Here is a 23,405-nt window from a genome sequence, read left to right as displayed (position 1 = left end):
AAAAGGATAAGGAACATTGTGTGGTGCATTTATTTATACAGATTTGAATACTTGTATGCTAATTAACATTTTGCCATCTTCCAAAATGAGACATCACTTCAGTTCTCTGCTGTATTTACTTTCTGCAAAAGTATACCTACAAGAATTTGCTATTTTCAAAGTTAAGCACCATGTGTAAGTTATAACACCCTTCCTCCATCACAGATCAAGCCTACGTTAAAACTCCTATCTGACCAGCTTCCTAAGCAAACGAGAGCAGATGAAGGAAAGACTACGCTGCCAATTTTCAAGCAAGGAACTAAAGGTTTATCTAAAGAAAGCACTCAATGCACACAAACCAAGGGCAAAAATCTACAGTATTTCCCAGACTGCTCACCACGCAGTGGATGGTAGCTCGCTCCCCTCCAAAAGGAGTGTGAAGTTCCAGGGGACAGCCTGAGCTGGCCACACTCTGTGCTGCCACTGAAAGGCGGAGACCCTGCTCCCCTCCTCCGGTCCACACCACATCCTCTGCGCTTCCACCCATACGCTCTCCCCTATTTATTCTGTGAGGGCTCTGGATGCTTGTCAAATCTCTTGGTGAGTCAATTCAGTTCACTATCTTGGCAAAAAAAAAATAATCCAGCAAAACCCAAAACATAAAATAACCCCAACACAGCTTTCTGCTGGGTTAGCAACTGGAGGAGTTCAGAAAAGGGATCCAGCAAGAACCAGAGCTGGCAAACGGAAAAGGCAGAACTCCACATTGGGTGGGAGAGGAAGGGGGGAGCAAAACTTCCCCCATTCAGCAGCAGAGCTGTTGGATGTACTCAGCTGTCTCGTGTAACTTCACCCGGAGTAACCTCACTCACAGGGTACAGTTCTGCAATAGTTTCAAGCTGACTTCAGCTGGCACAGCCTCGGCGCAGCCTCCCCATCCCTTTCTGCACTGGTGCTAACCTGACCCCACAGCTGAGCAGTTCAGGCAGAAGCCAGCAGAAAACTCTTACTCCCATAAATGAAATGCATTTCTTTTCCTCATGGTAGCCTTCCTGAATAGTTCACTACTGGGGCAGGCATATGCCAGAACAGAGGCAAAAGCGATGGTGGGAAGGAGAGCAGGACTGTGGCAGCAGCACATCAGGTCAGCTTGAACTGCTACAGAACCATACCGCTACTGCGCACCAAAAACCTGCGCAAAGTTGTGCAAACAATATAGAGTGCATCACAAACACCCATCCCAGTTTAATACACAAATTTCCATATATGAGCAAACCCTGAGGTGGATATTAGAAGAACTGCACAACAAAGTGAGTTTGTGGCAAGCTCAGAACCTGACTTTCACCCTACAAGTATCTTTGTTCCCTATTAACCTTCAGGCCATCTTGAACTCTAACGTCCTTGAAATTCATGAAACTGCAAGAGAACTTTCAATTAGAAAGCCAGGCTCCTCTACAGTCAAGCACAGCCTACTTAACTTGATCAAGCAGTCATCTTTTCTTCTTCTAAAGGTTCACTTTAGCTGCATTTATACAGGAAGCTTCCAGATCTTTGCTGTGGCAAAAGTTAATCTACAGCCACATTACTGAAAGCATTCTTGCAGCGTGATTATAAGTTATTCCAACCTAATGCCACCAAAACACAGGAAATAATTTGTTTTAGTGTCTTTAGTTAAAGGCCACATGAATGCAAAAGGCTCATATATTCTTCCAAGTATCTATAAATTGATACTGCAACTCAGGTTGAGACATGCTAACTATTTTAAGGGCTCCATGCTGAACCCCCAGGGCACTTCAGTTTCCTAAATCACTGGTTCTCAAACTTTTCCCAGTGTGTTCCTTCCTGCCTACAAGCAAGGATACATTCTCACCTCTTCACTCTCCAATAAAAACATTTGAGAATTGCTCCTTGGGAGCAGCTTCCACACAGACATCCTGAAGTGGTACCAGCCCTAGAGAGCAACTGATAAAATGGCCAGAAAGATGTCATTTGGGCAGAGGCATACCTAGGAAACAAGGCCACACTGAAAAATACTCCTCGCTCTCATTCTCTGCACTACCTGGACCTGTGACGAGACGTCTCAGTTCTCCTGGTCCCATCTTCCTTCCAGCTATCACCTCTGCAGCTCCCATGTTCTGCTCCCAGAAGCAGGCTGCATCTTTCTCTCCTCCAGTCTGAGCAACGCTGTCTTACATGGGCTTCCTTATCCAAATATTTCCATGCAACTCAATCCTCAAAAATCCTCCAGCCAGTTATTTTCATGACTCAAAGTCTATGCAAAACCAAGAGACTGCATTATCTGACACCGACAAACTAAAACTCCAAGCTGCATCCTGACTTTTTTTTTTTTCTTTTACTGAATCACCCTCAGCAGGCACATTCTGTTAAAAAGTCTGACGACGGGGTCTCACACTCCTTCCCTATCAACAACTTGCATTTCAAACTGCTCACTTCAAAGTCAAGAGGATTCTTTGCAGTATCAGTCAGAACTTCGAACCGTTTTCTGGGCTGCTGGCGTGGTCACTGAAAAAGTTTTGTCCCATAAATCAGCACAGCTGCAAAAGAAAACCCTGGTATGAGATCCATAAGGACAACAGGAATAAGTCTGAGTCACTAAATGAGCAGCTACCAAATCCAGACAATATCTTCTTGTCAATGCGTATGATTGTAATTGTAATCATGCTCTAAATATGAACACATCAAAAGCACCGTGACCTTTCTACTCTGAAATTACTTTGCAATATTTTAGGGCTTAAGCATTTTGGTTTTAAAACTAACTCACATTCTGTCTCAAAAGGCTGCTTGTAAGTGAAAAAAATAACTAAGCTCACTTAGAACAGCATGAATAAGCAAAAAAGTTTGCTGCCTTGAAAACTGCATAGATCTGACTGCTTGGGATACCTCCCCTTTGCTAAACTTAGCCCTTCCGTGACCCTCAGGGAGGAATGCAAGACCTGTCTACGTTATCAAGTTTATAAGGATTAAACTTTAGCATAAACAACAGATCACTTCTAAACTTCACTCTAAAAGCCAAATTCCTGACTATTTCTCAACGCCACTCTTCTGTGTTCCTCCCTCTTCCTTCTCCCCTTTTTCTTCATGTTTGGTGAACGTGGGACTATTGGATTCCTGACCACAAAAGAAATTACTTCTCCTGCTCACTAAAAAACTTGCCACTCAAACTGCCGACAAGTCCTCCCACATTTTTCCACCTTGAAGTCTGAGCACATCAGTACATTTTCTGAGTATTTCCCATATTGCTCATTAAAATAATTGGGGTTTGTGTGTGTTTGGTAGGAAGAAAATGAAACTCACCAAGAAAGTTTTTCTTTCTCAAATTTATTATTTAAAAATAAAATTTGTTTGTTCTACTGTTTAAGCATTTAAATTAGATTTAAGCATCAGAAAGTTGCAGATTTACAATTTAAACAACAACATTGACGCTCCTATAGGGCTTGTGGCAACAAAAACTAGCATCAGGGCTAGTTTTCTTCTTTTGGGCTACAGCTTTTCAAGTTCAGACTCATCAGTTGAAGTGAGGGAAAAATCCCTTTAGCTATTTTTGTTACAGGAAAATAATACTTCACCACTCAGCTAGGGGGGAAGGGGGACGATGAACAAGAATCTCCTGATTTGTCGCGTAGATCATCCTCCGAGACAAAGAGCATCTTTACTAATTATAGAAGAAAAAAAAATTTTTAAACTAGGAGCAGTTGAAAAAACTGTTTCTCAGCATGCTCAGTGGGCATTAGCTGCGATTTCAGCAGCTTAGCAAGTCCCACCCCTGCGTGAGCTCAGCAGGGAGGCCAGGAGCACTGCACATTCTCCCTGCTCAGCAGGGACGGGGGCCGCCGCTCGGCTGATTTGCTACAGGAATACTGGAAAATTGCCACCAAAATAGCAAATCCTGTGAAAAAAAAACAAAAAACAAAACCCAACCACAAACCAAACACCCAAACGCAAGAAACTCCCAGCAACTTCAGTAAGAAATTAAGAAAAGAGAAAAAGTGGAAAGAAATCTCTGGTCCCACAGTTTCAAGATGTTGAACTCTTGCTGCATTATGGTCTGGGGCTTTTTCCATGATCAAAATAAGCAAAAGGTTTAGGCTAAGCCAGATTTATGCAAAACTGCCTCTAACAATGTAAGTACAAACTTACTGTGCACTAACTCTTGCCACAAGTTGGTCATGGAAGCCAAAGACTGGCTGTAGAATGCGTAACAGCTTTAACATCCATAGCTTTTTTTTTTTAAATTTGGAAGAGAAAAAAACTAAAGAGACAAGTAAAATGCAACAAAGTCTTTATTTTAAAATCAAATAGTAGCTTTAGTTTTGTAGGGGCAACTGAGACTTAGTATCTCACATGCTATCCATTTAAACATACATTTAATGCTTTCAACTCAAGTACCGCTACTACATCTTGTGTATATATATATAAAACTTTGCCTATTGCAACCTTTCTAATATACAGCACGTAACATCAGATTTCACTGGCAAGATTTCAGAGTTACACATCCAAGCAGCACCAGAGTAAGAACACAAATGTGCATCTGTAACACAGTAATAATTGCCATGAGAACAATGATTTTTGAAGTTTCAAACCTCTGAACACTCATTATGTTTGTTTTACTATTGCCAGAATAGATAGAAACATTTTTATCTCATCACATCATTCAAAACAAGTTCGTAAAAGTCTGATCACTCAAAATGGGAGAAAGAATAGACCGGTCAGACTCATAAATAACACGGCTGGGACATCACACATTTAGTTCTCCCTTGCATGCTTTGCACCTGGAAGTCTGAATTAAAAATTTTTTTTTTTTTTTACTTCAGAGAACATCTGGAAAATTTAAATCAGCATTTGTTGTTGGATTCCCCACCCCTACCCAAAAAAAAGAGCATAAACTTCTGCACATTCTGAGATGCCAGTTTGATACCATCTCTTTCCTATGGGTTTTTTCCAACTTTGACCTATTACTTTTCAAAATAAGATCTGGTTGTAACTGAGTCCTCTTTCTAAAAAAGAATTTAAGCATACGTGGGATTTCACTACCTCACCTTGGGGTGGTGAAATCATAGACAACATTAGCTAAGGAATATTACTTTCAGGTCACTTGGGTTATGACAGTAAAATGAAAAGCCAGGGCCTTGTCAAAGCGGTGCCAGTTATTCAACAGAATGAGAGGCAGCAGACTAATTCCCCATCATAACATACAGAGAGACTGTAAACAACGTACAGAGAGACTGTGAACAAAGACTAAGGGGCCATGAAGATCACTTTGTTATATTTTAGTAAACTGAGGAGCTAGTTTTCATACCCACAAAATCCTAAATCCATTACTATTGTCATGTCAGTCCGTGCTAGGCAGCAGATACCACATTCAGCCCCAGTGATGGATGCATTTTAGATGGGTTAAAAGCTGCTCACCCCACTTGGTGAAATAATTTGGGTGCTACAGATCCTCAAATATAAGAGCTCGTTTGGCATCTACCACAGGACTGCTGCCAGTCAAGCGGATTCAAGGGCATGTTTTAATCTCTCTCACATTATTCTGGTCCTGGAATTTTTGCTTCAAGCTCACAGTAATTCTCAGTTTGGTAACTCAGGCCAGGGCAAGGGGCTCCTCATCACAGGTGTTAGTTTACAAGGATGGCAGTTATTTTCTAATGCTAACGTATTCCCATTTCCCATACTGCATACCTCCACCAACAGTTTCATCTTTAACAAATGCACTGGAATACACCGATAGCTCCAAGACAACAACATAATATCATACAGACAGCAGCCAGTGCCAAATGGTTAGTTAAGCAGATAAGAAAAGCACTCATTCTTCCTTTTAAAAAAAAAAAAAAAAAAAGGAAGCTATTGCAGTCAAGTAGACAGAGTGTGGGGATAGGAGCTGGCAGATTCCACAATACATAGTCACGTCAAAAATGGCCTCCTGCAAACTGTTCCTTCATCAAGCATTTGAGTCAACCGAAAGAGAAGAACCTTCCCCATTATTCACAGGAGGTTTCACCCCACTGTTGCAAAGCAGAGCAGCGTTTTCTAAACGTTTTGACGTACAACTGCCCAAGCAGCGCAGAGGATAAATTTTACTCTGCAGTAGAGGGGAAACTCCTCTCCCCGCTCCCTGTTTGCAGTCCCAAAGTTGAGCCGGGCCTTTATTTTGACTGTTCCCTGGTCTGTGAATGGAAAATCCCTTCTCAGCACTAGCAGGCTGGTGTCTGCTGCACACACCCACTGCACACAGCAGAAATTCCAGTCAATAAGGCAAGTGGGGCCCAGGCGATGGAAGGGGAGGAAGGAGACATACAAACAATAAGAAAAGCATCTGGCTCTGTTACTGGCTGGAAAGGAGACTGGAGTTCAAAAGAGACACGACTGCAGCCTTCAGTTAACAGAAAGATCATATCAATTCTCGCTGTCCTACTTTTCACACAGACCAAAATATCTGGAAAGGGTGACTCGGGGTTTCCAACCAACACTTTAAAGCAATTCCATTAACTCGAGAAAAGTGATGAAACCCACCTTGTAGGTTTTTGTCCCACCGGACCAAAACATACCCCCGCTTCTGCTTTGGACCTGTGGAAACAGCCCAAAAAGTAAAGCCCTTTGCTGAATGTGAGCCAGCCATCTCTCCACCACCACATTAATGGAGGCTGCTCTGCTGTCCTTCCCTGGAGATAGCAGCCAAGTCTACTGAAGCTTCTCTCTCATAGCAACCAGAGCTCCAGAGCCAACAGCAGCTGCTGTCACTGTCTTCAACGCTTACCCACAGGATCCAGAGCAAAGCAACACCCTCCTCCCTGCACCTCTAGAGCAAAAACAAAAAAAACCCAAAACCCAGAAGGGCTAACATGACGACTTCCTGGGTCAACCACAAGAGAAAAAAAGAATCCTAGTATTTCCTATGCAAGTGAAATGGGGAATCTCCTATTTCTACTGAAGAAATAGGAAAGTCCTATTCTGGGTTTAGGTTCTGGCAGTAACGCCCCGACAGGGCGAAGGGGAACCGCCTGAAATCCACGATGTACCACCACACCATCGGACACCCAACATCAAGTTCTTCGAGACCCAGCTGCATCCTTCACACCAGGAGAGACACTTGCTCCCTCGCCCCGGCCCGGCCGTACCCTCAGCGCTCCCATGACATCATGGCCAGAGCCCGCAACAGCCACCGCAGCCCTGCAGCACCCCGTGCCCTCCACACACCTGCACAACACACCCCTCCAAAAAATAAAGCCCACCCGGGGGATCCTAATTCCGGGCAGAGGAGCGTGGGGACAAGGCCGGGAAAGGGTTGTGAACCCGCCCCACGCCGCTACACCCATTTCCCCGCTTCCACGGGGCCCCACGCGGCCTCGCACCTCCCCTCCTTCCCTCCCCGCCCGACCCGGCGGTGAACTCCGGTCACCAGCACCCAAGGACGAGCCGCCGGGCGACAGTGACCTTGCCGGTGCCGCCGGAGACGAGGCGGCGGAGGGTCGGAGCGGGGCCGGGGGGGGAGACCGGGCAGGGCGGCCGGGAACCCACCCCGCGGCGGCCACGCGTGACGGGCGGGGAAATGCAGGAGGATCCGCGCTGCAGCCCCCGGCGGCGGGAGCGGGGGGTTACGGGGGAAGACGCCGCACGGGCACCATGAGAAAGCAGAAAATGCAGGTCAAACACTGCCTCCCCCGAGGCCCGGAGGGGCCAGCGGCTCGGGGCGGGCAGCGGCGGCAGGGGCAGGCGGCGGCGGCCCGGAGGAGGCTGCCCCGAGACGGACAACGACCCCCAAGGCCCCTCCCGGACAATAAGAGGGGGAAAAAGGGGAGCGGAGCAGACCAGCCTACAGCGGGGCTTCCCCGGCCATCGCCTCCACCGACAAAGCCCCGCGGCCGAGCCCGGCCCCAACCCCGGCCCCGCACCGACCTGCCACCACCAGCCCCAGCCCAGCCGCCGCGGGCGGGAGCACACCACCGGGAGCGCCATGATGGCCCGCACCGCCGAGCCGAGCCGGGCCGGGCCGGGCCTCTCCCACCGGGCCGGGTCGAGCGGGGCCTCCCGGGCCACTGCCCCACCGCCGCGGCAGGGCCCTGACGCCCAGGCCCCCGAGGCAGGGCAGGGCGGAGGGCCGGGCCACGGCCCGCGCCGGGAGCCCCCCGCGGCCGCCTCAGCGTTCCCCTCCCGCCAGCCCCGCCACCAGCTACGGCCGGTCCCCGCCAGCCTGCCCGCACCTACCTGGCCGGCCCGTTCCCCGGGCCCCCGCGCGGCACTAGGCCCGGCTCAGCGCCACGGCGTCTCCTGGGCAGCCGGCGGGAGCAAGCCCTCGGCGGCAGCGGCAGCGCCAGCCCCTCCCCCTGGCAGCAGTAGCGGCGGCTTCTCCTCAGGCCGGGCGGAAACGGCACTGGGAGCACGGGGATCCCCGGCGCCGGCGCCAGGGGCGCCCCGGGCACGCCCACCCCCGCTCCCCGTTGGCTGCCACGCCGTAACGCCCCGCCCCTCCGGGACGCCCGCCGCCGCCAACGCCCCGCCCACCCGCGCTTACCATTGGTAGCCTCGCCGCCCGGCCCCGCCCCCTCTCCCGCCTCATTGGGAGCCGCGCCCCCGCCCCGCCGCTCTCCTCACGGTGGTGGCGCCCCATTGGCGCGCGGGGCTGTCAGTCAGGCGGCTGCTAGCGCCGAGGAGGTGCGGGCGGGCTGCGGCAGCGCCGGCCGGCCGAGCCGCGCTACGTGCCGAGGGGCGGGGCCGGCGGTCGCCCCCGCCGAGGCGCCCGCTCTCCGCGGGGTAACTCCCGCGTCGGGACACGTGGCAGAAAGAAGGGGCGGCGCGGGCGGCCGGGATTCCTGGGCGGCAGCCGCCGCTGCGCCACGCATGCGCGGCCCGGGGAGGAAGGGGGGTGGTGTCGGGAATGAAGGTGGCCGCAGGGCGCATGCGCGGCGGCACAGGCGCGGGGCCTGCCGCTCGGCACGTCCGCGCCGCGGGGGGAGGGGGCGACCGCGGGGCCGGGGTCCCCTCAGGGAGGGCCGGGAGGGCAGCCCGGCACCTCCCGCCTTTCCCTCAGGGATGGCGGAGCGTGGGTGCCGCGCCTCGGGGCTGCTGTGCTCCGGTGGGCCCTCCTAGGGTGTGGGGGGCGCGCCGGGACTGCCGCCTTCCGCGCTCTGTCAGGGGCCGGGGCCGGTGGGGAGAGGGGCCAGCGCAGCGCGGGAGTCCAGAGCTGATTCTCCGTCCCCAAACAAAGGGCGTCGGGCGCTGACGGCGGGGGAGGCGGAGGGTGGGGGAGGCCGGGCCCCGCTAAACTGGGCAGGGAAGGAACGGCCCTCCCTGCCTTCGTCCCCCGCTTAAAACAGGCGTCGAGACCGTAGGACGTTAATTACTGCTTCCAATTAACGCCGCGTGCGGACTAGACAAACTAGAAGGGACGTTTTTAAGGAAGGCCAACGGAGCCCGAGTGCGGGAGGAGCCGCGGAACCCAGCTGGAGGCGGCTCTCGGGGTCGCTCGGAGCCGCCGACGCCTGAGGGGCGGCCCGCCCCAGCCGCCATCTTGTGCGCAGCGCCCGCCGCCGACCCCCTTCCCCGGCCCCGGGGCCGCCGCCACCCGACAGGGCGGTCCCGGCCGCTGCGGCGGAGCCCGGGGAGCTCCGGGTCGTCGGTGTTTCGCCCCCCAACCCCAGCGGCGGGGCCGGTCACGGGGCGCCGAGCCAGGCGTGCTGCAGGCACTGGGCGGCGGTGGCGCGGCGGTGGGGCGCGTACTGCAGCGCGGGCAGGAGGAAGGCCGTGAAGGGAGTCGCCTCGTCTTTTGTCCACTGGTGCCTGTCCGCCAGGACGCTGTGGAGGCTGCGGGGGGAAAGCCTGGAGATCCGCAGGAGAGCGCCTAGCAAAGACAGCGTAAGCGCAGTACCTTAATTACACCTGCAAGGCTGAGGGGCTGCCGCCCCTCACCTTGCACAATTCATCCAGAGCATCCCTGAAAGATCTCTTCCTGCTCCTTTGAAAGCTTCCTCTGTGTCAGCTTCACCTGCAGTGCCCCTTGCAGGTTTGGCTCTCGGGTGTTCCTCAGAAGTCATCATTTGGAGTCTCCCCGTTGCTGAGTACCTCTTCATGAGAACATGCTAAGAGCGAATTAAGTGTTCCCAAAACAGCTGTCCTAAAGCCATTGCTGCTTGTTCCCTGTGCCTGTCCGCATTCAACCCAGAACGTATCAGGCCATTGGAGTGCCAGAGCTCACAAGACAGTAATGTTTCATTTGTTTTGTATCATTTAGCTCTGTGGGACGCAGAAGAGTGCTGCTACTGACCGAGAAGCTATCCTTGTCCCCGGGAGTACATGGTGTAAACGTAGTGATTCAGGTTAGGCAGCTGTGGTCAGGCCAGTTTGGTTCACACGGAGAACGAGTATAGAACAATAATTTGTTTTGACTCATTTCTTTTGAGCAAGGAACAGGTGTGAGCACCGTAGAAGGAACAAGCGTGAGCAAAGGATGTGAATGTGCAGGGAGGTGCTTGTTTAACTGCAGCATGGTGCCAGCACTCAACGTTGAGTGAGCTGTGGATAGGCTGAGGCTGAGCGGCTGGTGAGCGTGAAAGTGGAGAAAAGAGGACGATAGACTAAATTGCATAAGGATGGAGTCATGTGATACCTTGAAGTCAAAGACAAGGATTTCAGGCCTAATGAGTCAAAGGGAAAGGAATCGGGGAGAATAAAACAGAAGAGACGTTACGGTTGGGTCAGAACACTAAATATAGCAGCCGCAGTGCAAGGATGGAAGGATATGAGTGTCCCATTCCTGATGGTCATTGTTCTCTGCCAGTGAACGGGTGAAATCCAGCCAGTTACACGCTCTTTTCAGCCTTCCTGCCATGTAGCTACTTCCTATCTGTACTTCCATTCTCTCCAAATGCAAAGGAGAAGGAATGGAAATGTTTTCCCTGTCGGGTGTTTGCTGTGACTGTTTTTCAGGATTTTGCATTCGTCCCTGGAACGCTTCTGGATTGCAGAGGTAGGCAGGGCAAGCGGTGTTACTGCTTTTTCTGAAACCTGCGCTTGTGTTCTGTCCCTGCTTGTAGCCTGCGTTGTGTAACATAACTTTTGGGGGGGGGGGGTTCAGTGTGAGCTGCGTAGGAGTATGTCAGAGATCCGCAGCGATTTTTAGAGTAAACTTCCTTACTCCCAATTCTTACCTGGCCTGCTGAAAAATTTTGTTGACTTTTTCCAGGATAAAGCAATTTGAGGAGGAATTCTTCCCAGGAGTTCAATAATACGAGCGACATGATCTAGACAGAGCGGGGGGAAAACACATCTAGACACAAAGATTGTGACACTTCCATCTGTGAAATGAATAAAACTGATGGGGTCTTACCATCGTCTCTGGAGAAATATTTCCCAGGTTGAGGATCAAATAGACGCTCCCCAGTTGCCATTTCAAATGCCTGGAAATGGAGGAGCATTGCTAAGTCGATAACTGACCTGGAGGTTTTTTTCCCCCCCCGTTAACTCTGATAGTACCAATTTCCTTTCCTATCACACAGAGCTGATCCTAAAATATGGAAATATTCACACCGCGTTGATCCGTACTGTGGTGAAACAGCACCTTGGAAAAGCAGTATGTGCCTGATTCAGTTCAAGCCCGTGGGTTAACATGTGGAGTGTGAATTGCCTTGTAGCTTAAACTAATTAAGAGTGAATTTTATCAGCAGTGTACTTTCAGTGCAAAGTGAGCGCAGACAGCCCCTTTCTCGGGAAGGAAGCCTTGCTCCCCATGCAGTGGGTATAGGTGGGTGCCGAGGGGACACTGCCCTGGCCTGTTAGTGTCAGTCACCTCCCGCGCAGACACAGCGTTGTCCCCTGTCCTACCAGGCAGCCTGTGCTCCAGATATCTGCAGGAGTGCCATAGTCTAATCCAAGCAGCACTTCCACGGCACGGTATGGCTGGGTCTGTATCTCCTTGGAAAAAGGCTTGTACTGAAACATAAATGCCCTTTGGTTAGCACCCATGAACGAGTATCAGCAACACTCGCGGTCACACAAGTCCTTCTGCGCAATGAGGAGGACACGGCGGGGGGCAGGACGGAAGATGGCTACTAAACTCTGCGCAGAGCACGGCAGGAGCATTCTCAGCCCGGCTGACACCAGGGTGAATTTAGCTCCCCAACATCTCGCGCCAAACACGGTTTTGAATTTCTAATTGTAGGGACTAACTGCAAGCTGAAGAAACATTCAAAGTTGACGGTGTCTCCAGGAGCGCAGGGCCCAGCTCTGAGCCGGGAGTCCTCAATATAGCCCCCCAAAATCAGGGTGTCTTCAGCACACTGAAATAGCTGGTCTGCTGTAAAAGGACAGACACCCAGGGCGGGATGGAAATAAGCACGCAGCATCCCTCATCGTCACGGGACTGAGACTCGGGGCAGACTCACTGTCCAGCACGCGCTGCCCAGATCTGCAATTTTCACTTCTATGCTCATTAAATCAGATTCTTCCAATTGATTGCCAAGCTCGCCACCTAGGTGGAAAGGACAGAGAGAAATCAGGTCTTTCCAAACCAACCGGTATCCCTCACGTACCACAGGAGAGGGAGGGATGCCTGCCTTTAAAGTTTTTCAACCTAAAAGGTCCTAAAGCACTTTCTAACACCACCTCTTTTTTGAGGAAACAGCAGTAGTCAGACACAAACCGTCTACAATGCCTCTTTAGCCTTCAGCAGTGCTGGCCGTCACAGACCTTGGACACAGCCTGCCTGGCAAGCACCGTAAAGGTTACGTTTCCATATGACCTCGGAAAAGGGTAATTTGTGGTGTACTGCTTTACAGCGAGCTGTCGGGCTGTGCCTAGTACTGTGTCTTTCTGCTCTAAGCAAGTCTCGGTCGCTAATTTAGCACTCCCCGATTGCCCCAGAGTTTGAGAGACAAAACAGCACCGTCACGGGAGAAATGATCGTGGGAGGACATTGCGTGAGGAAAATATAAAGGGTCTCATTGCTGGGAGAGGAGCTGATCTCTAAAGAAAGTCTCCAGCCCTACATCTTGTCCAATATTCATAGAATCATAGAATAGTTCGGGCTGGAAGGGACTGTAAAGATCATCTGGTTCCACCCCCCTGCCCTGGGCCACCTCCCACCAGCCCAGGTTGCTCAAAGCCCCGTCCAGCCTGGCCTTGAACCCCTCCAGGGATGGGGCAGCCACAGCTTCTCTGGGCACACCATTCTCTGCAGATAAATTATGTCTCAGAAGGTCTTCAAGATCAGCAGTACATAGAAGTCTCCCACGAACCTCAGAAATACAGGAAATAAAGAGCAGAAGCGTCGTACGGCTTTCTGATCAAACCATTTTGTACATACACCTTTCAGTGGCTGAAAACACCAGACGCAAGGGGACTATCCTGTACCTACAGCCATGAGAATGAACTCCGAGGCTGTGGTGGGGCTTTAACAGATGCCCGTTATTTGTAATTGTCCTCCACACAAACCTACCTGCAAACCACACGTCAGCAGGTGCCTGGAGTAACTGGCGGCCACCCAGCACGGTGTTTATATTAAGCAGAGATAGGAGCGACCTCTCGGCAGCACAAGCTGGCTGTACTTTTTTGCAGCAGCCGTCGCAGGAGACGGGACCTTTTCCCAAGATATCCTTACCTGCCGCCTCTCTGTTTCCCTCCTGGCAATAAACACCCAAGTCCCTTTTCTTGTTAAAAGAACCCCGGAGCGCTCACCTGGTCCCTTTAGCCTCAGATCTGTTCTCTGCCCGCAGTCGAAGGCATCGGGCAGAAGCCTTTGGAGGCTTTTCTCGCGTCCGTACAGCAAGACGTTCTCCGGTTTGATGTCGGCGTGGATGATGCGGCAGCGCTTGTGGAGGAAGTGCAGCCCCGCCAGCACCTGGGCGAGCAGGCAGCAGGTCACCTCAGCGACGCGAGGGTCCCCACCGTCCCCCCCCAGCCCCAGCGGAGCACTCGGGCCCAGCGCGAATGCAAGCTGTGGACATTCTGGTGTTGAAGAAAGGGGACACTGACGATCACTATCTGCGATAAACGGTTTCTGTGCAGTGTGTGCCCTGTACTAAGCTGGAGGTGCAGCCAGCGGAGCAGTGACATTGGCTGGGGTGGCCCTGTGGGAGCGAGCACAAGGGGCTTCATCACCCAACGGGGCAGGAGGAAGTGGGTGCTGGAGCCCCGCATGCCTGGCACGCTGAGTGAGAGCGGTCTGGGGAGCCCAGCAGGGAAGGGGGCTTTGGGAGAGGTGGCGGTGACACGCAGCAGCGTGAAAATACACAAACCCATGGATGGACAAAAGCCCAGGGAGATGGAAAGAGGACAGGACTACGAGGAGGCATTACGGTCACAGAGCTGAACTTTCTCCTGAAAAAACACTCCTGATTGTGTGGCTGTTACGTCCTCTGACCACTGTGCCTTCCTGCTGATTATCATTCGAAGGGATAATTGGGCGCCAGTTATAGAGTGACATGGCACGGGAGGGTGTCCCATCGTACCAGGAAAGAAAAGGAGGTGCAGCAGAACCCAGACAGGAGGAGGGAGAGACGATGAGCGAGCGCGTGTAGAGAGGACTTAAGAGCAGTGCAGGAGACCCACGTAGGGAAAGAACGGCTTACGATGGAGCAGGGAGAGACTGCCCTGTCGCAGGGGAGAGATAAACAACGCCTACCAGACAGAAACAGTCGCTATCAGAAATCAATAACAGCGAAAACGCTGCTGGGAGGTTTATATATATATATTTTTTTTTTTAAACACTCTGGTCAGTCATAAAGGGCTGGCAAATATTCTCTGTATTATCAAATTCTATTCTGGGATGAACACCAGTCCCAGGGAAATACCAACCTTAAATGGTAACTGTGAAACACGGGGAAAGATTTAAATAGCTAAACAGAAATGAATCAGAAGTAAATACAGCCCCAGTGCTGATCTGAAAGGGAAAAAAGATTCTGAGATTTTACAATTAAAGCGGATGCAGGAATGGGTCAGGCGGAAGGCTTGGGTGTGAAATGGGACACAGAGATTACATTTTTGTGTGAACGTATTCAGGTGTTAGTGGAACTTCTTTAGAGGAAGAAGAGGCTATTCCAGAAAAGGGATGAAGGAGGATGTGATTTTCTTTCTTAGTGTCCCTAAAAGGGCACAGGAATCAGGGTAGCAAATCTTCATCTTGGCAAGCATACAGACTGCTGATAAATCTCAGCATGAGAGGCAAAATATAATTTTAACTATTCTGAGGCCTCGCTCAGGTTTCCCGTTCCTCAGCTGTTCCCAGCCAATGCATAAGAAACTCAGTTTTCAGGGTCTGTTTGATCGGCGCACCACATCCTTAGAGGGGATGAAGGACGAGTTGGCTCTGAGCAGGAAAACCTCAACATGGGTGGAGGACCAGTCAACCAAACCAGCAATTTAGAAAGCCCTGGAAAGACATCAGCGCTGAGGGAGACCTCGAGCAGCCTTTGGTGGCACCGTGCAGAAAGCTGCCATCCCTGCCAGCGCTACCCGTGGCTGGATGCCGAGGCAAAGGCCAGAGAGGACTTCTCAGGGCAGCGGGAGGGCAGAGAGAGATGTTGTTTGCCCACAAGAAGCGTAACTATGGCAAGCTGTTTGTCCCCCTGCTGCTCCTGCCAGCAGCAGAACTGCTGGAGAATTCAACGATCACTGAGATGATGGGAACGCAAGTGCCACCCCTGAATCCCTGGTACAGGTCTGCAGGCTGCTGACTCTTCGTGGTGGCGGCCCTGACTCCTTCCCAAACCCCATGAGACTGCAGGCTTGGGCAGTAACACTCAGTATTAATGGGAATGTGATGACTTCCCACTCTGCATTTTAATTAACATTTTCTCTCCTTACGCCCAAAGAAGTAGTTATTGTTTTCCTTAAAACAAAAAAAAAAAAGCATGCCTTGGGCACTCACTCTGTATTGTCCCTTTCTTTGCAGATGCGTTCATGGCCGATGACCCCAGGAGGAAGACTATGGCATGTCCCCCAGCCAACAGTCCCTTGGTGCCCTCTCCCCATTCCAGCTAAGCTCTCACCTGCTGTAAAGACTTCTTCACAAAAGGCAGAGGCAGTCCCCGGGCTGCGTAGTTACCCATCAGACATCGCAGGGAAGGACCCAGCGCCTCAAATACCAAGCACGCATGTGGGAAAGAGTCAGGGATTCACTAACAGAGAGAAGCTGCTACCACCAGCCTTTTGCCCTTCACCAGAGCAGCCAAATTATCTCCTTGTCCACCTTCTCCCCTCCAGCCACCTCCATGTGTCCCGGTCCAGTTACCGCCCTCCTCATCCTCCTTGTGGGAGCGCAGCGCTCGGTTTTACACCATCCTGCGACTCTCCAAGGCAAGCCCAGGCTTTGCTGACCCAAAGCTGCAGCACTCTCAGCAGAAGGATATGGAAGCCGTTCTCTCTGATCATTCTGAAGTCGTCTAACAAACAGACAATATTTTCTCCTGCCCGGTCCTTCTTCTTCATACTGCTCACCTGAGGGGGAAGATTCCAAGAAAGCTGCAATTAAAGACACATATATGCACAAGGACATCTTGCACCCATTTTATCCCATTCTACAGACTTTCTCTTCCAGCAGTTGGCCCTTCATGAAAAATCCCAGGAAAACAGCATCAGAAAAATAAGGCTTCAAACACACGAGCAGAGTCTGTTACCAAGGAATGAGTTTCTGTGTGTTGTCTAGCTCTTGACCAGGTGGGACCATCACCCACACAGTACCCGAATAACTCAAACCGATCCTGCTAATAGTGTCTAACACAATTCCTGCTGCTTATTTTACGCCATGCAGGCCCAGAAGGTGCTCTTGCTTGTGCTGGAATGGGATTCCCCCAAGACCATGGCTCCCTGCTTTCAGAAGCAATGAATGTCCATTTCCTTTGCCCTTCTGCAGCCTTTGCTCCTTGTCCTCAGAGCCGGGATGGCCCTGTCCCCAGAGTAGCGGGCAGGGACATCACCCTTTAAAACCCACACCTTCCCTTCAGCAATTTCTTGCAAGGGCTTGCAGAGAGGCAGGGCCATTGTGGTTGTCTTCAGCCACTCAAAGGCTACGACCTGTCCTACTGGGGTAGAGAGCAGCTTCCATGTCTGCAGGAACGCAGCGAAGTAGGTCTCTTTGGGCAGAAAAAGGGTTGGCTGTGGGCAGGTACTGCAGAGATCTGTAAGGTACGGAGCGGTGTCAGAGGGCATGAGCACAGATCTTTCATACGAGAACCAGGGGGCATCAAACCTAGCACTTGGGGGTTTCAAAAACAAAGCAGAAGAGATGGTTCTTCATGCGGTATGTGGGTAATTGGTGGCAGTTCTTGTCACAGGGGGCTGCAGGCGCTGAAGCCCACATAGGCTCACAGGAAAGCAGGGCAGGGGTCTTGAAGGCAAATCTACAGTGAATTACTGCCCACCCAGACATCACCCTTGGCCTAAGAGATCTCCATCTGGAAACTGCTGTAGGTCAGGGGAGCATTCAGTGGGAGCCGCACACTGCGCTTCGCTTGCCCGTACACCCGTCTGGATACCTGCTGCTGGCCCGGGGTGCTGGGCTGGGTGAACCCCCGGTCTGCCCAAGCACGGGTGCTGCGGTACCCCGGCTCTCGCACCAGCGCTGTACGCCCGCTACTGGGAGTTTGCTCTCACAGAGCACTCACCCTGCTACAGCAACTCATACTTTTCTTTTTTTTTTCTTTTTTTTTCTTTTCACAGCCCTAACTGTCAGGATTTTGGTTTGGAATGTTGTGCAGCTGCCGGATCCACCTGTACCAGCGCCAGGAGGTTTGTGCTGGCACGACAGAGGTGAGCAGCCCTGGAAGCCGAGGAGACCAGATGGCCTCTCCTGGCGGCTCTGCCGGCACCGACCACCCCGTGCTGGTGGGAACAGCCCTGGGAACCAGCCGTACTGTGCTGAATGGGAAGGCGTGTCTTTCAGGGAGAATTAGCAATAAATCAAGGGTCAGGCTCAGCCCGTACGCAGGATTATGCTGATGTGTAGAAAAGCAGCCCTCTGATTACATTAAATTAGCACCACTTGGTACTTCCTCTTGCATCACTGAGTCTGGCTCACGTCCCTTTGGATAGGACCTACGGATTTACAGATGTGAACAAAACCTTTCTCAGACCCGTCGGAGAAAGGCCTCAGAGCAATTTGAAATGCAAAATTTAATGGCTTTTACTCATCTAAAGCTGATGTAACTTTGTATTTAGGCAAACTCAAAGAATTGTAACTACGAGCTTTCTAGAACTAGCAGGTCAAGCCATCTTCAAAGTCAACTAGCTGAGACCCAGATACAGGCACCTAATTACCACATCCATTAGCAAAGGCAGGAGGAAGCTTTCTGACTTCAGACGTTTATTATATTTTGCTACATCCTGCATTATTGGTTTTTTTTGCCCATATTTCCTTTTATTTCAGTATCAGTGCTGTGATAGAGCAATACCCTCTGAGCCGGCCATGACACAAACGCAGCAGACACACTCCCATCTCCTGCCTAAGAACGTTACCACCTTTTTCTGCCGTATCTTTCTGCAGATTCCTCCTATTTACTGGATTTTGGTCTCAGGTGAAAGAAACGGTCTGACACAACAAGTGGGATACAGCCAACATGTCCCAGGATGACAGGAGGAAGAAGAAAGTGCCTGTTTCAGAGGTCAGTGCTGAGCCAGGGTGATTTCTATGAATTCACTAACTTCTGAGTTTTTTTCCTGTTCCCCGTCTGCGTCCTCAGACTGAGAGCTGGAGGGAGAAGGGACGATGAGGCTGATGCTCAGACCTGAACTCAGCGGCCGTCCCCGTGGAGCAAAGCACGGAGCCTCAGAACATACTTACGCAGCGCAGGAGAGCGACCTCATCCTGGGCAGCCTCAGCAAAGCTCTCCCTGCTTTTCAGGACCTTCACAGCTACGTGTTTCTTCCTCCTGGGAAACAAATCACAGCTGCCAGCCAACGTGTGTCAGAGCGGCCCTAACCAGCAGCACCTCCCCTTCTACCAGTCACCCAGCCCTGGGCCTCGGTGGTGGGTGCTGCCCCGGGTCTGCAGCATGCCAGGCCCACGGACATCCCTCCTGGTGATGCTGCCGGCATCTAGCAGCGCAGCTGCCCCAGGGACCAGCAAGGGACTGGAGAGAAAAAGGAAGAGCATGGACACTTCAGGGTCTAAATGAGAAGAGCAAATGCAGAGCGAGGGCTGATCCCACCTCGTTTACGTTCTTTGGTTTCCAGGTACCAGCTCTGCTCGTTGCACCCCACCAGTCTTCGCTGCCGGTTTACCCTGTGTTCGGGGGATGCCGACGTGCTCTGGGGCAAGCAGCTGTGCTCTGCTGCGTCTGCAGGAGGGGCAGGTCCTGCCCAGGAGATCAGCCACCCCTTCCCACCTCCCCGAAAGCTGGTCAGCCCCTCACCTCATGTCCTGGCACAGCCAGACGGTGGCAAAGGTCCCGCAGCCCAGCTTGCGCAGAGCCTGGTATTGCGTGTTGAACACCTCTCCTTCCCGCGCCGGGTGGTGGCCTCCTGTGGGGACCATCGCCAAAAGACATTACTGACATCTCTAAATGCTTTTAGACTGAAAGAGCAGCTGAGGACAGCCATCCTCCCAGAGGAATGGCCGGCCAGGTCCCGGCGGCCTCTTCTGGCCTGGGAAGAGCCTGGCACAATCTCGGCTTTGGAGCCGCACGCCTGAGGACTGACCTGTGTGCTGGGCTGCCAGCATCTCCTCCTGCGCCCGCTCCTCCATGGCCCGGCGGCGCAGCAGATCCTGGCACGAGGGGATGCAGACGGCGGGGAAGCGGATCATGGGGAACGGGCAGTGTGATCTTCAGCCTATTACTCCTTTAAAGAGAGTTGGGGAGCTGAAGGGCAGCCGTACCTCTGCTGCATGCTGCGCACATCGATCTGCAAAGCTCCCATTCCCTCTTCTGCCCCCGCTCTCCCCTCGCCCCCTTCCTTCCCATCTGCTTCATCAGCCCCTGGAGCCGGGCTGTTACAAACGCTTTTGGCACTTCCCGGAGGCAGGGATTATTTTAAGAGTTCAGAAGAGGAAAGCTGGCAGGCTGGGGCTGGGCAGGGATCCTGGCGGTGTGTGGCCGGGCCAGGGCCAGGTGGGAGTCTCAAGTTTCCCTGTGCCTCGTGTGGCTTTGCAGGGGCTTAGCGGGGACTGCGGGATCCCCTCCCATGGCCACAGCCGGGGAAAGCACTCACTCCCCATCCCTGTCCCGGCTGAGGAGGGGACAAGTCCTGGCTTTTGCTGGCAGGAGGAGCTTCACGCTCCAGCTGGGCACAAAGCAGAACCTGCATTTTGGGAAGTGCAGCGCTGCACATCTGTCCCCAGCCCCGGGCTGGAACATGGGTTTATCGCTGACCGTCCCGTGACGCCCTGGCAAGAGGCTGTGATGGAGGGGGAGGCTGTTCCCTGGGTTTGTTACTATGACAGCCCACGGTACAAACACCGAGACACTGCAGACAGACTGATGCAACTGGTGTCCCCCCGCCCCGCAGCACCGGTGTAGAATTGGCTTCAGCACTGGTCACCTGAAATAGCAGCCTGGAGCCCGTGTTGCTAATGGAAATATAGACGTAAGCTGCCATAGCTGGGATACTCCCAGCCCAGCCTTTCATAATTTGGAAATGTCACTTGCTGTACGGCTGAAGCTTCAGGTTAACATACATTGCCAGAGCTCGATACAGGTGATGATAATCCCAGTAGACCATGAGCACAGGTAGAAATACTGGCCTTTGAATCAGGTCGTTAAACTGAAGAGCTTGTCTGCACCGGAGGATTTTCAGAAATAGTTAGAGTGGGCTGGTGGTGGTGGTGGTGGCAGCGGGAGCTACGTGACAGGGAGTTGTTCTGGGACAATAACATCTTCCAGGTGCCGAGATGGAGGCGTGACTTCCTCAGAAGAGTAAAGTTTCTTTCCACATGCCGCTGCTCCTCTCCCAGCACAGCAGGCAGAGACGCAGCCTGCCTTGGGCACCCAGCAAACTCTCGTTAAGGGTCAGACTGGGCTCAAAGACTCCAATCCTGTCAGGGACGACCCAAATTGCCAGAGCTGTCCTTGCTCTGTTCACCCAGAGCAGTCTGAAAGGAGCTCAAAATCCCTCCCCCTCCTTCTATGTTGACACTTCCAACCATGACATTTACACTGTTCAGAATCAGTCTCTTTTAGGACAAACCTCCAGGATGCTGCGTGTCTCTACGGCCACTTTTTTTTCAGCAAATACTTACTAACGTCTTAGCTATGAAACAGAGGTGAAATCAACGTTTTCCTTATTTGTGCACAGACTGAGCCTATCAGTAACCTCACAAGCTCCTGCACCACCAGAATCTACCCAAGCCCTTGTCACTCCCATCTTTAGGACAGCAGGAGCTGATTTGAGCGCCAGGCAACGGCCTTAAATGATGATGTTGCTCATCATTCACCTGCCAAAGGAAAACCCAAGAGCGAGGGGAGATGGGAGTTCAACCGCATCTTCCCTAGGTAGATTGTTATGGTAACAGGAGACTGCGGTAGGAAAGCAGGACCCAAAGACAGACTCAAGAGCGTAAAACGCGTCCTAGCCCTTGCGCTGATGGAGCTTTTGGGCAGCTCAGCGGGCCCTGGTGTCCTTTTTGCTGCGGAGATGAGGCAGGTCCATCCTTAGGCGTGCGGGACTTTACCTCCATCCAGCGTAGATGGATGCACTGGCAAAGGACGAGGAGCGTTACTATGCAACTTGGTATAGGAGAGAGAAACGTACTTTTCTAAGCTTTGTGATAAAGGACGATCGATGCTTTAAAGTCCTTCATCGCTTGACATCTTTACGTTATGTTAGTCGAAGCTGTGTTGTGCAGAACCTACTGGCTTGCTGCAGGCCTGGAGCAGGTCAGAGAATTTCAGCCCAAAACCACACTGGTCCTGCCTGGTCTGATGGAGCCACGGGAGAGAGCGGTGCTTCGCCTCTGGCCTGGACAACTCCGCCTGACCGGCACGGAATGGCGAATGGAGCTGCCACCACTTACAGCGCCAGGACCTCTGGAGTCACAGAGCTCACCAGAGCAACACACACCTTCATCTTCTGCACAAACACAGACCTGGCAAGCCCTTGCTGAGCGCAGCATCCCTGCAAGTCGCAACACGCAGCGGAAGGGCGGCCCTGTCGGCGCACGGGGCTCCGAGCCCCAGGGGCCCTGCGCAGACTTACCGTGCAGCAGCTCGCAGGCCCGGCACGCCGCTCCGTTTGTCATCCAGCTCGTTCGGGAGCTCCCCAGAGTGAGATACCAGCTGGTCCTTCTCTCCTTTTAGTCTGCGCTGCCCGGGAGGGGTGTCCTTGAGCAGACCAAACTCTTCTGCATCGCTGGATGGACGTGGTGAGGAGTGGGGCAGGGTATCGGATCACAGCACCGCTTCTGGGAACAACCTTGGCTTTGGGCTAGCAGGAGACCTAGGACAGCTGCGGTGGATTCACTTTACAGCTGGCCTCTCCCTGCCTCCCCCCGGCTTCCCTGCCAGCAGGTCTGTCAGCCTGCTGCGGCTCCATAGTCTCCACAGCAACTATTTATAGAGGGAAATTCACAGCTCTACTGAGATGGAAACGGAGAAATCCTTCCCTTTTGCTCCACTGTCCCCAGACCCAGAAACTGTGGGGCTGCCTGGCACTTCCCGCTGCTCCCAGCAGCGTGTCGGTGGGACTTTTGGCCCAGCCTTGCTGCTCTGGCACCATCCCCTGTGCCTGGCGGAGGGGACAGGCTCCCCAAGCCCACCCGTGTGCCACACTGCCCGACCTGAGGCACCTCGGCCTCCCCCAGCAGTGCCCACACGCAGCCGAACACAAACGTGGTGCTGGCAACCACAGAGCCCACAGTTCCCCGCTCCCTTTTCGTGGAGACCAACCACGACAGCAGCATCCTTTGGGCATCCCTGCCCCACCGAGGTCTCCTTCGGGTGGGACCTGAACATCCCAGCACCCACACGGCACCAAGAAGCAAACGGCCACACACAATAAAAATAACTTTTTTTTTTTTTTTTTCCCCTTTCATGCTGCAGCCTTGCACCAGAGCCGGGGAAGCAAGCCCTGGCCTCCCCCTCGCTGGGGCCCTGGTGTTGTACAGCTCAGGTTTCCTCGCTGAGACTGCAGAGACCGAGCCCCAGCCCCGAAGCAAAGGGTTAAACGCTGCCTAGCAGTAGCTCTGCTGCAGATCCAGGCTGCCAAACCCAGGTCGGGGCCTCCCGGAGCGCTTCTCCCCTTGCCTGTGCCCCTCTCCTCTCACCTGCCTTCCCCGCACTAAAAATAACAAGGGAGGGGGCAGAGGCTGCAGCAGGCTGGGTGCTGAGCGAGCGCAGGGGCAGCACCCAGGGGACGAGCCATTTGTAACCCCTAAAAGGCCACCAAGAACACACAGACGTACGGAAAAAGGAGGGACTAAAGCGGTGACATTACATAGATAAGAGGGGGGAGAAGCAGACCGTAGCCAAAACTCTGCTAGCAAAGGA

At 52.6% G+C, this 23,405-nt stretch overlaps 2 protein-coding genes and 2 long non-coding RNA genes across 6 annotated transcripts in view; 2 read left to right on the top strand and 2 right to left on the bottom strand.

Annotated features, from left to right (window-relative positions):
• The window catches only part of SETD5 (SET domain containing 5), a 67,431-nt gene extending 59,055 nt beyond the window's left edge, over positions 1-8,376 (bottom strand). Inside the window, exon 1 of one of the 2 annotated variants that reach the window (XM_074602298.1) lies at positions 8,203-8,376. The gene's annotated coding sequence lies outside the window, so the exon portion shown is untranslated. The remainder of the gene's footprint in view (positions 1-8,202) is intronic. The other variant, XM_074602297.1, reaches the window with a different exon arrangement.
• A 950-nt stretch (positions 8,377-9,326) lies between these two features.
• LOC141749616 (SRSF protein kinase 3-like) lies at positions 9,327-22,222 on the bottom strand. 2 transcript variants are annotated; one of them, XM_074603408.1, is made up of 12 exons: positions 22,117-22,222; positions 19,624-19,764; positions 19,338-19,446; positions 18,767-18,854; positions 16,338-16,425; positions 15,978-16,084; positions 13,666-13,828; positions 12,375-12,460; positions 11,815-11,922; positions 11,321-11,390; positions 11,142-11,234; positions 9,327-9,835 (listed from the first exon to the last, which is right to left on the bottom strand). In XM_074603408.1, the coding sequence occupies exons 2-12, from the start codon at positions 19,727-19,729 to the stop codon at positions 9,648-9,650; spliced, it is 1,206 nt and encodes a 401-aa protein (XP_074459509.1). In that variant the 5' UTR covers positions 19,730-19,764; positions 22,117-22,222; the 3' UTR covers positions 9,327-9,647. The 2 variants fall into 2 exon arrangements, with proteins under 2 accessions (XP_074459509.1, XP_074459508.1); XM_074603407.1 differs by lacking the exon at positions 22,117-22,222 and having other exon boundaries at positions 9,648-9,835; positions 18,767-18,872; positions 19,624-19,792.
• On the top strand, positions 9,713-11,319 carry LOC141749617 (uncharacterized). Its single transcript, XR_012589421.1, has 3 exons — positions 9,713-9,849; positions 10,226-10,960; positions 11,177-11,319. It is a non-coding gene; the product is annotated as an uncharacterized LOC141749617 (long non-coding RNA).
• On the top strand, positions 16,546-18,607 carry LOC141749618 (uncharacterized). The gene is made up of 3 exons (XR_012589422.1): positions 16,546-16,644; positions 17,647-17,736; positions 18,470-18,607. It is a non-coding gene; the product is annotated as an uncharacterized LOC141749618 (long non-coding RNA).
• Positions 22,223-23,405: the final 1,183 nt, after the last annotated feature.

The sequence above is a fragment of the Larus michahellis genome, chromosome 10 (assembly GCF_964199755.1).
Source record: "Larus michahellis chromosome 10, bLarMic1.1, whole genome shotgun sequence".
Lineage (NCBI taxonomy): Eukaryota > Metazoa > Chordata > Aves > Charadriiformes > Laridae > Larus > Larus michahellis.
Note: the sequence above shows the minus strand (reverse complement) of the source record. Positions and strands in the feature narration are given on the sequence as shown.